The sequence below is a fragment of the Macadamia integrifolia genome, chromosome 13 (assembly GCF_013358625.1).
Source record: "Macadamia integrifolia cultivar HAES 741 chromosome 13, SCU_Mint_v3, whole genome shotgun sequence".
Classification (NCBI taxonomy): Eukaryota; Viridiplantae; Streptophyta; class Magnoliopsida; order Proteales; family Proteaceae; genus Macadamia; species Macadamia integrifolia.
Genome location: NC_056569.1, coordinates 11053980 through 11070562, shown reverse-complemented (window position 1 = coordinate 11070562; position 16583 = coordinate 11053980). Strand labels below are relative to the sequence as shown.

At 39.0% G+C, this 16583-nt stretch overlaps 1 protein-coding gene across 3 annotated transcripts; it reads left to right on the top strand.

Moving 5' to 3' along the window:
* The first annotated feature begins 832 nt into the window (after positions 1-832).
* LOC122059638 (tubby-like F-box protein 1) lies at positions 833-15590 on the top strand. 3 transcript variants are annotated; one of them, XM_042622554.1, is made up of 5 exons: positions 833-971; positions 1091-1488; positions 1929-2016; positions 7591-7720; positions 14744-15590. In XM_042622554.1, exons 2-5 carry the CDS (start codon positions 1132-1134, stop codon positions 15312-15314), a joined length of 1146 nt encoding a protein of 381 aa, XP_042478488.1. In that variant the 5' UTR covers positions 833-971; positions 1091-1131; the 3' UTR covers positions 15315-15590. The 3 variants fall into 3 exon arrangements, with proteins under 3 accessions (XP_042478488.1, XP_042478489.1, XP_042478487.1); XM_042622555.1 differs by having other exon boundaries at positions 843-861; XM_042622553.1 differs by lacking the exon at positions 833-971 and having other exon boundaries at positions 996-1488.
* Positions 15591-16583: the final 993 nt, after the last annotated feature.

Genomic DNA, 16583 nt, shown 5'->3' with positions numbered 1-16583 from the left:
GAAAGAACCCATAGTTAAAATGGATTAAGCCAAAGATGGAAGCAACTAAGTTACTAAGGTAGTCGGTCTTTAACCCAGTGGAACTCAAATCAATTAAACTATGCCTACACAATCCAAGTTGAACCAGTTTAAATCAATTAAACTATGCTTGAAAAAGATGAATTTTCAGATAACAATCACTACCATCTTAACTGTACATATAAAATAGCCTTAGCACCAAATACAAATAGTATTAAAAAAATTTTAAAAAATACAAGTAGTATTAAAGGGGTCGAGCTAGGTCGGACTTAAATGAGTAAATTCAAGTCGGGCACCCATCGGGATAGGCAGCTGCACCATGTACTACCTATTTATAAACGTGTCGGGTTTGAGCCCTTTTATTAATCAGATTGGTATAGGTTAGGCCATAAACATATCAGACTCGTTTGGACCATAAACGTATTGAGCTCGATCGGGCCTAGAATTGACACCCTTATTATAAAGTATAGAGATTGGGCCATGTAAATAACACAAGCACTACTCAGTCACAAACTCACAATGTTTTTGTACCGACACGAGGCCAATGAGGGGGCAAACATGGCCATCAGCAGGGTGAATTTTACAAAGGTGAGGCATCTTTTCGTCGCCCTCTATGTGGAGCACAGGTGCCACGGCATCGTTCATTATTATTTTTATTATTATTAATTTTTTTTTGGTAGAGATGAAATAGCCCTTAAATCGATAAATGTCAAACATGGTCTACAGTCTACGCAGGATATTTTCCACCAAATCAACTGTTCAAATTATGAAGTAGACGTTTAAAATTAGAAAAAAGAAAAGGTAAAACAAAGAGGGATGAAATAGACGACTCTCCCTCAAAAGGCAAGACGCAAGACTAGCCGCTTCATTTGAATTGCGTTAAAATTGTGTGTTTTGAAGTTTGACAACAATTTCGCAGCAATTACAAAGAATGGGATGATCATGATGCCTTTGTAATCTAATTAATACTCCATTAATTTACATCTTTAGCTACTACTCTCTCCTTTTGATTTCTTCGTCTTCATCTCGATTCAGTCTCGATAAATCTCTCATCTCTCTCTATCTGTTTCAGGCTATGTGGAGTTTAGGACCAGAAGTAGGTAGCTGCAAGTAATGTCTCTGAGAAGGGTATTTTGGCACCGGAAGGGGTTTTCGAGTTCATCTCTGGATCTCAGAGCCCTAAAAGCAGAAGGGATCGAAGCCGACCAACAAGATCACAGAGTTGGTGATGATGAAGAAGCTGAGGAAGGAATTGTAGCAGTCTCAGATGAGGATTGTTGGTCCAAAATGCTCCCCGAGCTCCTCGGGGAGATTATCCAGCGAGTCGAGACCAGTGAAGACCGGTGGCCGGTCCGGAAGAACGTTGTCTCCTGTGCTTGTGTCTGCAAGAGGTGGAGAGACGTTACCAGGGAGATTGTTAGGTCTCCCCTCCAGAGCGGGAAGATCACTTTCCCTTCTTCTCTCAAGCAGGTTTTGCCTTTTCCTTCCCTTCTTTTATCAATGGTTTGGTGATTCCTTCGGGTTTTGTTGTATCTAGTCCAAGTTGGGTGTTTAGATCTGTCTTTGGAACTCTTAGTTACATTTCCCTGTTTTTGTAGTTTGATCTTTTTTCCCCTGTTGAGAAGTGAGAATTTTCTTTACCCATTATTAGTATTTTCTCAATTTTTTATAATGCTTTGTAAGGTTCAACAGTAGTTTTATGTTAGAAGTTGATATGTTGTAGTGGATTATCGGCCTGATTCGAAGTCTGTTTTGTTGGTTTATGCTTATTTGAATTTCGGGTGATGTGTGCTTCTTGGGTTATTGATTTCGCATTCTCAATGGACATTCTGTGCATTGTTACTTCTCTTTCAGTATTAGGATCGTTATTGGTTACGGGATTGATGTTTTGTTCATTTTACAAAATGCAGCCGGGGCCTCGTGACACTCCCCTTCAATGTTATATCAAACGGAACAAAAGAACCTCCACTTTCTATCTTTATCTTGGGCTGACTTCAAGTAAGTAAATGTCAATGGAATGCGTATCTTACGGTTTACTGTCTTATTAGAACTTTCTTCTTTGGACTTGACCTTATGTAGCTCAATTAGTTTGAAATGAATAACATCTGTGCATTTGACTTACCAATACCGAACATGAAAGTGGTAATTTTTTACTCAAGAGATTATAACTGCATAGCCAGTTTTACTCATCCCATTATCATCTGAATGCTCTAGATCAGCTATTTATGTTTATACAAGCAAATCTGTTACATTTCCTGCTCTACAGGTCAGTTCAATATGTTTCTGATGTAGTTGAGAATAATAAAATACATCCAATTAATTTGTTCATCTGCATGTTATTTGAAACAATCCCTTCTAGTTGTCAACACATACCTTACATTGATGGCTGAGCAGTATTTGACAGGCAAATATCAATTCAGGTGAGCTTAGCTGACCTTTATAGATTACTTACAACCTATGTGTTTTTTTTTTTTGTTTACTTGCTAAAAGATCATTTATATTAAAGAAAGAAAAAGAAGAAACGATGATACAACAGACAGGACAAAGCCAGAAACTCAAACATCAACAGAAAAGCTAGCCACTCCCACCTTTGGCATTGCCATCAGCATGAAGGACTAGCTTGCTAACAAAAAAGAAAAGGCATTATTCTGGAATTCGAAATCTGGGTCTACAAAGAGCATCATTAAGCAGCTCTTCTTGCATGGATGATGGCCAATCTACCATAGTGGAAGAAATGGTAGGATCAGCTCCACCTAAATATGCAGACTGGATCCTTTGCAGTTTTGAACTGGATACATGAAAACAAATCAGAACACTGGAACACTAGAAATTAATCAAACCCTATTCGTCACAGGGGAAAACAGTTAAATAGTGGGATTGGAAATCAGGAGTCAGGAGGAGTCGGGAAAGACCTCAAAATCATTGTACTTTAGGAAATTGAAGTCCCGATATTTTTTTGGGAGCTATTTTTAGTGGAAGAAGTGAGAAGCTTGAAAAAGAGTGTCCAAACATGTGGATTGGGTAGGAGATGGAGTCAGCTGAAAATGATAAGGGTTTCAGGCAAAACATTCCCTGAGCATTTCAGACCAATGCCAAGTGTGGGTGGAAAAATATTCAACTATCAAGTTCATATTTTCTGGAAATTGTTTTCTTCTGAGTTGTTTGGTGGCTTGTAGGAGATAAAAGTAGGTGAATTTTTTAACAAGAGAATGTCGTTGGATGATTAACAAGTAAGAACATATTTCTGTGTTTGTTCTTTCGTTGTCACCATTGTTGTTTCCATAAAGAGTTTAATGGAGTCACTATTGTGTTTTCTTGAATAAATTATGTCATCCAGTGAGGGAAAAATATCTTGATATGTTGCCCCTATAAACTACTGTCTAAAAACTGAGTCCTGCTACAGTGGGCCCAGTTTATGGATTTAGGACCTACTTTATGCCTTATGGACCTGTGTAACTCTGCTGGTGCAGGCCCTTTTCTAAAATTCATGCATAAAGTGGGTCTTGGTGGGATGACATCCTAGGAGTAATATAGGTTGGGTACTGATTAGTAAATTAGGGAACACTAGAAGCTATAGGACGTACGAGTTTAAGGCGAGGCATAAAAAAACATATGTTATTGATGCTTCATACTTGTATTCTTTTATTTCGAGGTATCATTAGCAGAAGAAGATCCTGGCCAATCCATGTGGCCTGCTTGATGAACGTCAGCCACAGAGACATTTTAAATTGGTCTGTGGGCGTTGCGATAAGTAAAGATTTAAGAGCTTAAAAGTTAGGGAGGGCATTGGGGCCGGCCAAGCTCAGACCCGCCTTGGCTTACTCCTAATGGTTGGGGTTTGGCATACCAAGATCACTAGTGCCAGAATCCCAGGGACTTGCACTCCCCGCCTTGCTCCAAGGAGCCGACTCTAGTTGCATTATATAAGCAATAAATATCCCATATGCTTAGTGAGGTGGGGCTGATATCATTGTGGCTTCGTCTTCTGTGGGTCAGTGAGAGTAGGGGAGCTCTATACTGTACTTCAACCTATTGCGAGCCCTAGCAAATGTGTTAGGATGAGGTTTCGGGATGATGTTTGGCACGTTGAAAGTAAATCATTCATGATGTGTAGGAAGGCGATGTTCTGAGGTCTTCTATTACTTGAGGGAATATCAAGGTTTATTTTGTTCACTATTTTCTAAGCATTCGTTAGCGCCTGATAGGAAGTGCATACTTGAGATGCTCCCAGGAATCAAGTCTAACATGGACGAGATATGATGCCTGACCCATTTTAAGCATTCATTATTCTTATGTACTCTTTTCAGGGCTTGGAATATCTCTTTTACTTTTCTCATTTTCTCTGTTGTTGTTGGTGTTCTGCACAGAAATCAAAGACTACTATTTAGTAAATATTTCGTATGGTTTTGTATATCTCATACTGTTATCTATCTACAATATGTTTGTTTTGGGTAATACAAGTGAATGCTTTGGCCCCTGTTTGGTAGATATTATAAACTTTTGTTCGTACTAACATCTTTCTGGGTGTAGTTGTGAGCAAGTGGATTGTTGAGAAGAAGGGCAATAGAACGGGGATATTATGCTGGACAGATCCAGCTTTAGATCTAATGATCAGAAATAATAGGAAGAATATTCCAGATCTGATTATGTAAGATAACAGAAACTGAGGAGTGAAATTATGATAGTATCAGAAACTAAATCAGTAAAGGAGTGATCGTTAGGACAAACAGGTGAGAGAAAAATAGTAAATAGAAGAACAGGTTATAATATATTTGTTTAAACAGTTGCTGACCTCTTTGATGCTTGAGATCTGTTGCCAAGACTAGAGGGCAGAGGGGACACTGCTGGGCAGGGTTCTTTTTCACTAAATATAATATCTAGACTTTCTTAACTTGGAGACTTGGACAGCTAAGGAATAAAAAAATTGGATTTTCCAAACCAACTCAAAGACTAACAACTAAGAACATACAACTAGTCTAGTAATAAAATATAATATAAATTCTTAACCACCTATCACCAATATGGGACCCATCAAACTAAAATATTAATTTTGTGCACCCCTTAATACCCCCACGTTTGAGTCTTATATTTTAGTCTGTTACGATTATATAAAACCATAAAACTAAGTCCTAACCCAAACCAATAGTAAACACTGGCCCAAATTTAACCGGGTCTGCATTATTCCCTCCTTGTTTGGAAAAGACTCATCCTTGAGTCTTGTAGTGTTGTAGCACCACCATTAATCAATTGGCATCATTGATCATCCACTGTGATGGAATAATCATCCTACCCTTTGCACAAGTAAACAAAACAACATTCGGCTTCATCACAATTTGTAGAGGAAGAAGGAAACTAATGGTCTTGATCTCTTCGAATTTTTTCCCTCAATTGGAGTGTGTTCTTGGGGCTTCACAACTTCAATCAGACAGTCGATCAAATCCTCAACTACAATTTTGGTTGTGGCCTTCTCTTGAAGTTCGTCCGCTTCAATGATTCTTCAAGGAATTCAAATATAACTTCACTCACTCTCTCTCTCTCCTTTTATTTTTTTTAACTCTTCATTGGACTGTCTATAATATTTCTAAATTCTGTAAAAGCTCTTATGTCCTGCATACTCTCTTAGAATGAATAAAATCATCTTTTATTGAAAGGAGTAAATCGTAGATGTATTGATGAATCTCGATAATGAAAAGCGATATGTTAGGTTCTGACGCCAAACCTGATGCCAGATTGATTAGAGTCATTAGACCAACCTGCGGGTAATGGGCCCAAAGTGAGAGCTAAGGTTATGATTTGTTGAGAAGAGGGGCAACTGATCCAGCTTTAGATCTATGATCAGAAAGAATGGAAAGAATATTCCAGATTTGATTATGTCAGATAACAGAAACCAAGGAGCATAGTTGGCACGTCGTCTAGGCATTGGAGGGGGCCTGGACACAAGGTGAAACCAACATGGCAACCGAGGTGTCCAATGTGACCAAGGTGCCTATATGCCTCGGCGTCGCCTGGGTGATGCCTTGACAACTATGCTGAGAAGGGAAATTATGATAATATGAGAAATGTAATCAGTTGAGATATGAGAGATCGTTGGGGCAATCAGGGGAGAGAAAAAAGAAAATAGATGAACATGTTATATATTTGCTTAACCAGTAGCCCTGTTTGATGCTTGAGATCTAATCCAACAATAGCCTGTGACAACTAAGAGGAGAGAGAAACAGGGAAGAGAGATAGAAGTTGTGGGCTGGTGAGAAAAAGATAAAAATAGATGGGATCAAAGGGAGAAAGAGAGGAATAAGAAGAGAAAGTAGGAAGTAAAGACGAGGAGAAAAATATAGAAATAGAATATGTTAAGTTTGTCTCGAATTCTTGACCCGTTTTGAAGGTTGGTCCACTCCAACATCTTTTGGTGGCGACCCGAATGGGAAGTTTTATGTGATTTGTGATGGACACAGAGGGGTTGGGCCGATGGTATGGCTCGACCCGATCAACCGTGACCCGATGGATCGACCCACAACTTGGAGAAGTATATAATGTACTATCGTCTTGTTGAGTAAATCAATGTAATTTTGGAGGGGTTTCGAGCTAGGGTTTGAGGGCGAGTTTTCTCACTGCTGCTTGGGTGTAATCTCTCTTCTACATAGTGAAACATCTTCTTCGCCCAAGGACGTAGCACACCATATCGTGCTTTGTTTATTTTTTGTATTTGTTGGTGTTTGTTATAACAAAATAGCAAATAAAGAGAGGAGGAAGAGATTACCAAGATAGAGGAGAAAGATAACATCCTCTTGGCTATCGAATTAAATATAATATCTAAACTTTCCTAACTAGGAGTCTTGGAGGGTTAAGGAATCTAAAATTAAGATTTCCTAAACTAACTCAAAGACTAACAACTTACAATCCACAATTGGTCTAGGAATAAAATATAATATAAATTCTTAACCAACTACCACCAACATGGAACCTTCCAGAATAAAATATTAATTTCTTGCATCCCTTAAAACCCTACTTTTGGGCTTTATATTTCATATTTCATCCCATTATAATAATAAACCCGAAAGCAAAGGCCCAACCCAAACTAGTACTAAACCCTAGTCCAAATTAAAACCGGGCCTACATTAGCATCTTAGCTGTTTGTTTTTTTCCTTGTTTCCAATGTGGTTTCTGAATCATCAAATGTGGCAAGCGGAACAATAATGAATCTGTATCAATTTATGGAACTGTATAAAGGGCGTGCAGGAATTTAGGGATGAGAAGAGAATTTCCTTTTCATTTGTGGGACATTTTCTTAGAAAGAGAGAAGAACAATACAAATGCACATGAAGGAAAATTACTGGCTTCTGAATAGTTGGCACTATATAGTAACATGAGCATTTCTCCGAAGTTCACATTTACTTTTCTGAAGTTGCAAGCTTCAAAGTGTCAGGAACTCTTGAGAGAGAATTTTGTTTTGACTCTTGAGACTCGAGTTTTTCTCCCCCCCCCTCTCAAATAAGCTTTTATATTTGATGGTTGATTACTTTTTTCTTGGTAATCTGAATCTTAGTCTCTTGCTTTCCGGGATTGTTTTTGCAGCATCGATGGATAAAGGGAAATTCCTTTTAGCAGCACGAAGATTTAGGCATGGTGCTCACACTGAATATATAATCTCTCTTGATGCTGATGACCTGTCCCAAGGAAGTAATGCTTATGTTGGGAAGCTGAGGTAAAGGCTGTTGCAAAACTTATTTTATTTTATTGTTGTAATGCACTTCCATTGAACGTATTACCCTCTTAATGATAAACATCATGATGAGGACATCATCCAAGGATTTAGGAGATATGAGAGGAGATGCCAATGTACATGACAACATATTACTTCATTGTGCTAGGCGTCCCTTGTGTGGATGCATATTTTTATTTCTATTTACTTATGTGTAGCTTGTTTTATTTTGTTGTATTTTAATTTATTTAGTGCCAAAATTGTTATTTACTAATGTTTTAAGGGAGTTATTGCTGGAGTAGTAGTTATTAGGGAGCATTTTTTGCTGGAAAATTAATTAGTAGGGAGTTCTTTCTCTCTCCTTCTCCCTCTTCTTCTTCTTCTTCTTCCTCTTTTTTTCTTCCTTTTTTTTTTTCATCATTTTGGGGTTTAAAGGTTGTAAATTGGATGGGAAGGCAATGAGTGAATGGAAGTATTTGGAACTTGGGAGATTATTCTCTTTTCTGCAGCATGTGTGACTCTATGCAATTCTTGGACTGAATTCAAGATGGAGTAGCCAAGGTGATCTTCTTTCTTCTCTATCTTCATATTTTTCTTCTATCCACTCCTTCTCTTTCAAACTACATACCTACAACAGACCATCCCTGTTTGATCCCCCTAAATGCATTGTTGTTTGTTCCATCATATTTCTCCCAACCTCCAGTTTCATTTCCTAAGAGAATCCCATTTGTTCTTTCAACTACAAGATCCCAAAAACCCCAATAAATCATACTGTGATGAAAGATGTGGTATCCTGATTTCCCTTGACCCTCCTTAGCCAAATCTCTAAGAAACCCAATTTCCCCTTCTTGCCTAGACTTGATTATTGCTAAATTTCTTGCCAGTTCTTGCATCAAAATTTTTATCTCAACCTTAGCCCCCAAATACCTTGGATGTTGGTACTCCGCATCTTCACGGAGAATTCAATTTCACTGGGTACATGTTGGAGACAGCGGGGCAGTCGTTACACCATTTGTGCAGGTCGCTACTTATGCGACAAGGAATTTTGCTACCTTAGGACAGAGTTTTTGCTGCCGTTTACCGGGGCTTCCATTCAAAGCTTAGAACACTTCTCCTTCCGACCTTCCAACACCGGGCAGGTGTCAGACTCTGTACATCGTGTTCTTCTATAAACAAGGAGGACTTAGGGACACAATCTTTGGAGTTGGGTAGCCATTCAACACTTGTTCACAGCTTTCTAACTGTGGGGCAGCAAAGGAAGATAATGTTGAAACGTGGAGATTTCTCCCATTCTCTGCAGTATGAGTGATTCCTACAAACCTTGGTGTGAATCCAAGATGGTGTGAAGCCAAGCTCCCTCTCTCCTCAACTCTTCCCTCTTATGCTACCACCCTCTTACTCTCCCCTATTCGTTTTTCTACCAGTCCCAATATTCCCACTTTTGTCTTAAATTCTAGCCTTAAACAATGGGGATTCATCAATTAATAGGAAGAAAGCAGCGGGACATCAAAGGAAGGCTCGTATTAGATTTCCCAAACCTATCCTGCACCACATCAACATATCTTGACAAGATATTCTATCTTCCTGACTGATTGAAGCTATTAGCTTTTGGATTTTTATGGTAATTTTTAGAGGTGATATTAGTTAATTACATCCAGTAGGCCAACCTATATTCAATATTTTATGTAAAGATAAAATTTTATATTACCTATTAAAAAAATTGTATATAAGCATTGGGGGGGGGCCTTGATGCAAGGAGAAGCCAACAAGGAGACCAATGTGTCCTAGGCACCCACCTAGGAGACCAAGGTGCCTGGGCGTTGCCTTGACTACTATGATAAGGAGAACCAAGCTTAATGTATCCAAGTAATTGGTTAAATGAGTGTATTATGTATATATATATATATATATATTTGTATTTAATTTCATGGAAAAAATGTTGGTTGGGCCCACCCTTAGCTTGATACCCTTAGAATGATGCACTTTTTTGGGGGAAAACATTCCTTCATTGCCGTTGAGATATCCTTCTTTTAACGGTCACCTGATTAGCCACGTGGTATGGTTGGACGAGGCCCGAATTTCGTGGACAGGTAGACCCCTAGGCCCCTGCTTACATGTTAAGCTACTCACTTGTGGAGTTAAAGGCTGGAATTAAGAATGAATCCATATCATTGTAGTGTCTTTTTCTTTCTAAATGGGATTTCTCTTTGGTCAGTACTTTCATTGTAATTAGCTTCTCAGCTAGAGTTGGGGATGATGTAGTTTCAGCCCAATTGGAGTTTGCCAAGTGGCAAATAGGGCTTTGAAAATTGAGGAAATGGGAGAGTGCAAGGTACTGCTCAAAGTACGGTACACGTGCATGGTCATACATGGGAGTGCATGGCAATACACGGGAACATATTTTTAAAATTTTTGAATGCTAACTGAGTGCTTCTAGGTTAAAGGGAAGCACTATACTCATTCCATGGGAATTGGCTTAACAGTTTTTGGAGTTAAATTTTACATGTGACCGATCCAGCCCATCCCCTGTCTATCCAATAGTTTGTAATTGTCATGTCATCCTGCCACGTGGCAGAATTATGGGTCCCATTGAGATAAGCTCATAAGCCTCTCTACACTTGACAATGTAAATCAAAATGGCCTCTTTCCTTTTACCTATTTGTTAGATAGGTGACACCTTAGATCACTGGACTCGCTAGATGTCAAATCTAGTTGCTCAAGTCAATCATATTTCCCACTGGTATTGGATTCTAGCTGTAAAAATTGGCTCTCCAAAGGTCAAAGACAGACAAAGGTGGCCTTCATTTTGCCACTTGGTGAACTGTGTCTAGGCCTTTTTTTATGCATGGGTTGATGTGGACAACACATTCACACTTTCTCGGTGCCAACTAACCTGCGACAGAGTTGCATCCCTACTTACAAAGGTAGGTAGTTTTGTATACAAGGCTTCATTTAGTTAAACGTAATATACTGGAGATATTTTCGATCAAATTAGTTTATCAGTGACATATTGACAGAGCCTACCTGATGCAGTACACAGCCAGCATGGGAGGAGAAAGAACCAAAAGGGCCAGCCCACTCAGGCCCTTAATTAGGCCTAGTGACTTAACTATAACCAGCCCATGACTTAAGTTATAGTCAGGCTCACATGTGGGCCCATTTAATGCTATAGCTTCAATCCATACAGAGCCATCGACCTGCAGCCTTTGGAGTTTCTATTTTGGCTGGTTATGTGGGCCCTTGTGGCTGCCACATGTGGAGTTACTATAATCTTTCCTAGTCACTATTTTGTTTTAGTTTCTATTCTTGTAATAGGCTCTTAGTCATTAGAAGTAGTAGCAACTAAGAGTCTCTTTTTATTTTATTAAGTTTCTAATTTTTGTAATAGCATGGGATCTTTCTTTCTAGAAGTTCCTAAATATCTTGGCAGCCAAGTAACCCCACACAATAGTAGGGTTACTGGTTTTCTATTGTGGCCATTACTTAATATAAATAAGAAAGAGGGGCACACTAGCCCATCGATTTTGATGCTTGAACAATTGCTTTCTTTTGAGAATGGATGCTGTGGTGAATCAGTTGCAGGCTCCTAGTTGGTGAAACTTAGGCTGGTTGGATGGTGAAGCTGACCTAGGTTTGGTGGTGATACCAAGTCATATCCTTCCTTCTTTCATGTTCTTCTTTTCTCCTCCTCCTCCTTCACAGGTCTATCAGTTCCAGCTACCGTTGTCCTTCCTACCATGACTACCTTGTTCTATTTGATTTCCAGCCACATCCAGTGCTGGTTGTCAAGTTATTTGAATCCTATGTATTCTACCGTGTGCCTTGCTGTCCATTAATCTGTCTTCAGGTTTTTGTACTCCATCAATTGGTATCAGAACCATTGTCAACAGTTACCCATAGCCCTCCCAGCCACGTGGCATTGATGATAAGCTGAACCACATCATTGAGGCCCTTACATAACTTACCCAACCTGTCTCAAACATAGAACAGCATGTGTGAGATCCTATTTGGCAGTAGACTTCATGAAGATGCACGTATCTGTTCCTTTTTTTTTTTCCCCCTATGTATCTATTCTACTACCAATAACTTTATGAAAACCTTTAGGCTTAAGAGGTCCACAGAGAAACATTGCTCAGCCACGGCCACCACAGGCGCAACCCTCTTTTGAATATCATATGCATGCTTAATTTGAGGCGGGTACTCCTAACCGTTGTGTTATGGATGACTACCATGAAATTAAGCTGGAGTAGGGACATGTTGTAAACTTTTGTCCTATGTGACAAAAGTTCAATGCAGTGGTTCTAGTACATTGAGGAGGATGATGTAGTGGTGGTTCTAGTGCATTGAGGAGGATGATGTAGTGGAAGTAAGCAAGCCATTCCCAATCGATTATGATGTTGCATATGATAATGGTGAGGATATTCAAGGTGTTAACCTTATATGCTTGATACTACCACTAACACTAAGGAAGAGAGCTACATTGAAGAGGACAAGGGACACGGAGCTTGGTATTACTACAAAGATTGAAATGGAGGTTGACGCTACAATGCTGGAAGATTCTACCAAAACACTCTTTATAGCTGAAGCAGAGCCTAAGGTGTTGCATATTGAATTTGCTCAAGTTTTTTGAGGAGAGAAAGCCATGTCTTGAGGATTTCGTTCCAAGTTATCGTGAGTGGCTAGGATACTGATTTTGTTGAAGTTGGACGTGCATCACACCAAGCTTATCCCCAGACTTACTAAAACTGAAGGACGAGTTTCTTCAAGCTGGGGAGAGCTGATGCAGTACAAGGCCAACATAGGAGGAGAAAAAACCAAATGGGCCAGGCTGTTCAGGCCCCTAATTGGGCCCAATGACTATAACCAGCCCATATTAGGCCATGACTTCAATTATAGCCAGGCCCATATTTGGACCCATTTGAAGGTTATAAGTTAAGCCCATACAGAGTCATTAACCAGTAGCCTTTGGAATTTCTATTTTGGCTGATTATGTGCGCCCATATTGCTGCCACCTGTGGAATTACTGCATTCTGTCCTAGTTACTATTTTGTTTAGTTTCTATTCTTGTAATAGGCTCTTAGTCATTAAAAGTAGTAGCAACTAAGAGTCTTTTTATTATAGTAAGTTTCTGATTTTTGTAATAGCAAGTGATCTTCTTTCCAGAAGTTCCTAAATGTCTTGGCAGCCAAGTAACCCCACACAATGGAAGGGTTACTAATTTTGTTGTGTCCATTACTGATTATAAATAAGAAACCATTACTTATAAATAAGAAAGAGGAGCAAACTAACCCATCGATTTTGATGCTTGAACATTTGCTTTCTTGTGAAAATGGCTGATATGGTGAATCAGTTGCAGGCTCCTAGGTGCTGAAACCTAGTTTGTTTGGTGATGACGTTAACCTAGGGTTGGTGGTGATACCGAGTCATAACTCTCCTCTCATCTTTTTCTTTTCTCCTTCTACTTCACTGGTCTATCAGTTCCAGCAACCATTTTCCTTTATACCGTGGCTGTCATTAGATAATCTCTACTCCTTTTTGTGGTTTATTCTTATACCTTTATGGGGTCAATTTACTAATCACTTTCCTGCAGGTTTTCCGTTCTGTTTTCCCTACCCACAGTTTCTTTCTTTTCCCTTGTTTTCTAACCTGTTGTTGACATATTGTTATAGCACATCCAACATTGGCTGGGCTCCATATCTTGATTAGTTCTTCACCCCTATTAGGGTTTCCTTCGACCAGAATTGAAGATCATAAGTCACAGCTTCTCTCCTATGCTTTCTAATTTCTGTTTTCTATGGTTACTAGTTCCTATCCTTGTCAGTTTTTGTAGATCTAACCATTGTATCAACCCCATTTTCTGAGCATATATTTGCTTCGATATCTACCTTATTTGATTTGATTTCCAGCCACATCCAAGTACTGGTTGCCAAGTTATGTGAATCATTTATATTCTGTTCTGTTTCTCGTATTCTTCTTATCACTGTGGTTCTGTCTTGTGTCTTGCTGTCCATTAATCTGTATGCAGGTTAGTGTATTTCATCACTACTGTTAAAACTTTTAGCAATTGCATTTAAATAAATGGTATGTACCTCATGTTTCATTGACCATTTCAGAGGTTACTATTTAGGATTCGTTTACTACAATAGTACCCAGTGGGCAATCTCATCCAATACTTGGATGATGGACATTTGGGCAATAACATCCATCAGTCGCGTAGATGTTTGATTAAAGTCGTTGGAAAATATTCTGTTCAGTGTTAACAGTACTATGAGAAGGCAATCTCATCCAATACTTAAAGAAGGCAATCTCATCCAATAATTAAATGAATGTTTGAATTTAAGTAGTTGGAAAATGATGTCTGGTAACACTAGAACATGTAACAAAGACAAAATAATTTTATAATTGCCAAGCTTGAATATAGTCCTTGGTTATGTATTCTTGCTCATGAATTCCTTCCCGTCATCTCTTCAGGCCGATGTAGTGAAAATTTCCCCAAATTCTTGTGCTCCCTTATCTATACTCCATGAGTGTTAGTTATATATGTATTCAGTTTTTCTAACATGGTGTGCTTCTCAGTCTACATCCACAATTCTGTCCCTGCTGCACATAATTCAATGTCATTTCACACAATTCACTGCAGAACAACAGGTTAATGTGTTGGTTTTGGTGCTGCATGGAAATGTCTGCGAGAACACATTTTATCTAATGTTTACATTTCCGGAAAAAGCATACGAGGACTGAGATTATACATTATGATTCCACACCCTCACTTGGTTCATGAGCTTTGTATACCCCTCCCCTCCCACAGAAACGCTCCCCCCCCCCCCCCCCCCCCCAAAAAAAAAAGAAAAAGAAAAAGAAAAAAAAAAAGAAAAAGAAAAAAGAAGAAGAGAAAAATAAGGAAGTTACTAGCTTTCAACTCTAGATTAGGCACATCTATGAAAACCATATTGCTTCAAGAATCTTTTTATTTATTTATTTATTTATTATTATCTGTCCCTGCTGAAGCCCCGATTATATTTACAGCTCGGACTTCCTTGGCACCAAATTCACAATTTATGACAGCCAGCCACCATATACTGGCGCTAAGCCCTCAAGCAATAGAGCAAGTCGTCGAGTAGCAAATAAGCAAATCAGTCCCCAGGTCCCAGCAGGAAACTTTGAGATTGGGCAGGTCTCCTACAAGTTCAACCTATTGAAGTCCAGAGGGCCTAGAAGGATGCTCTGCACACTGCAGTGTCCGTGGGTGAAAGAAACTTCCCGTGAATTGTCTGAGAAGAGCTCTGCAATGCAGAGCCCAGCTTCTTCTGGGTCTATGATTCTGAGGAACAAATCTCCAAGATGGCATGAGCACTTGCAGTGCTGGTGCCTGAATTTCCATGGCCGTGTTACAGTTGCCTCTGTAAAGAATTTCCAGTTGGTTGCAACTGTAGACCCCAGTCAACCAGAAGGGAAAGGGGATGAGGACATTGTACTCTTGCAGTTCGGAAAGGTTGGGGATGATGTGTTCACAATGGATTACAGGCAGCCCTTGTCAGCTTTTCAGGCATTTGCAATCTGTCTCACTAGCTTCGGTACGAAACTTGCCTGCGAGTAAAATTTGTATGTTATTATCTTCTGTGTATTCAAGGAATATGATGATGTTGCTAGCAGCAGCATGTGGCTGTTATAATATTTGGATTTATATTTCTATAATTCTATACCATAAGAGCAATTTGCTCCACAATTACTCTGGTCACGTTGGATGTGACAAGTGACAATGTTTTCTCGAATCATGGTTTTTGATTCAGTCCAGTTGTCAACCCATTTGGGTCCTGGATTGGATGGCTGAACCATTTAGTCATTTAATATAGATATTATATATTAGAATCTATAATATGCTCATTTGATGTCAATATATGCAGATACATGCGTTCTATCATATGCTATATACAAGAATATGATATTGAAAGCATTTTCATAAAGGTGGCAAACTCGGAATAGGTCCAACTTTGGATTGTATATGTGTTGGCACTTTTGCTAATGGTCCAATCTTGATCCAGATGGAAGTTAGATTATGGATTGACTTGGTAGATCCAGGGGTTTGCTCCTATATTGTTCAAGTTTATTATCCATCTTAGTTTTGTGACCAGATACTCAGTTAAACAGGTAGATCCTCTGGGTCATGTTTAACCCAGATCCAGGTTGAATGGATGGATGCTTGAAATTTTTGGACAGGCAAGTCAGGCTATTGTCTTATTTGTACTCTTGGGTTTTTTTGGGGGGAGGTAAGGAGAATGTGTTAGGAGGCACAAGTTAAAGGCAGCCATAGGATACCCACAAGTTTTTTTGCTTTGATTTGGGGTTTAAGCTTGTATCTTATAATTGTTAGGAAGAGTCCATGAACTTCTACACCTCTATTTTGAAGATCTAGGCCAAGATGGCATTGACATGTGAAATTGGTTCAAATGTTGCTATAGTTTCTGCAACCAAATAGTAACCATCTGTTTTACCCTTTACAAGAAGTTGTGAATTGCTGCTGGACTTCCAGATGATCCTACTTGTGCTTTCCAATCAACACTTAAAAAGTATATTGCTTTCTATGTTTGTATATTTTTATTCAGGGTAGAAAACATCTTGGTTCTGTGTTGGATCTATGGACGCAGATTGGAGATCCAAAAATTCTGCAATGTCCAGATCCTAGGTTGATCCAACTATGACCTCTTCACCTTCACCCCCAAGTAGTAAAAGGGTTTTAAACTGCATCAAAATGTATGTTTGAGAACAAGATATTGTGATCCTACTTTGTCATATTAAGGATTATGCTCTGGTTCAGTTTCGGCTGTATATTAATGCTATTGGAACTGAGAAATGCTAGACCAACTTA

Coding starts and splice junctions, on each gene's coding strand:
- LOC122059638 (XM_042622554.1), top strand. CDS start 1,132: ATGTCTCTGAGAAGGGTATTTTGGCACCGGAAGGGGTTTTCGAGTTCA. Junction 2,017..7,590: donor TTATCTTGGGCTGACTTCAA/GTAAGTAAATGT, acceptor TTGTTTTTGCAG/CATCGATGGATAAAGGGAAA. Junction 7,721..14,743: donor GCTTATGTTGGGAAGCTGAG/GTAAAGGCTGTT, acceptor TTATATTTACAG/CTCGGACTTCCTTGGCACCA.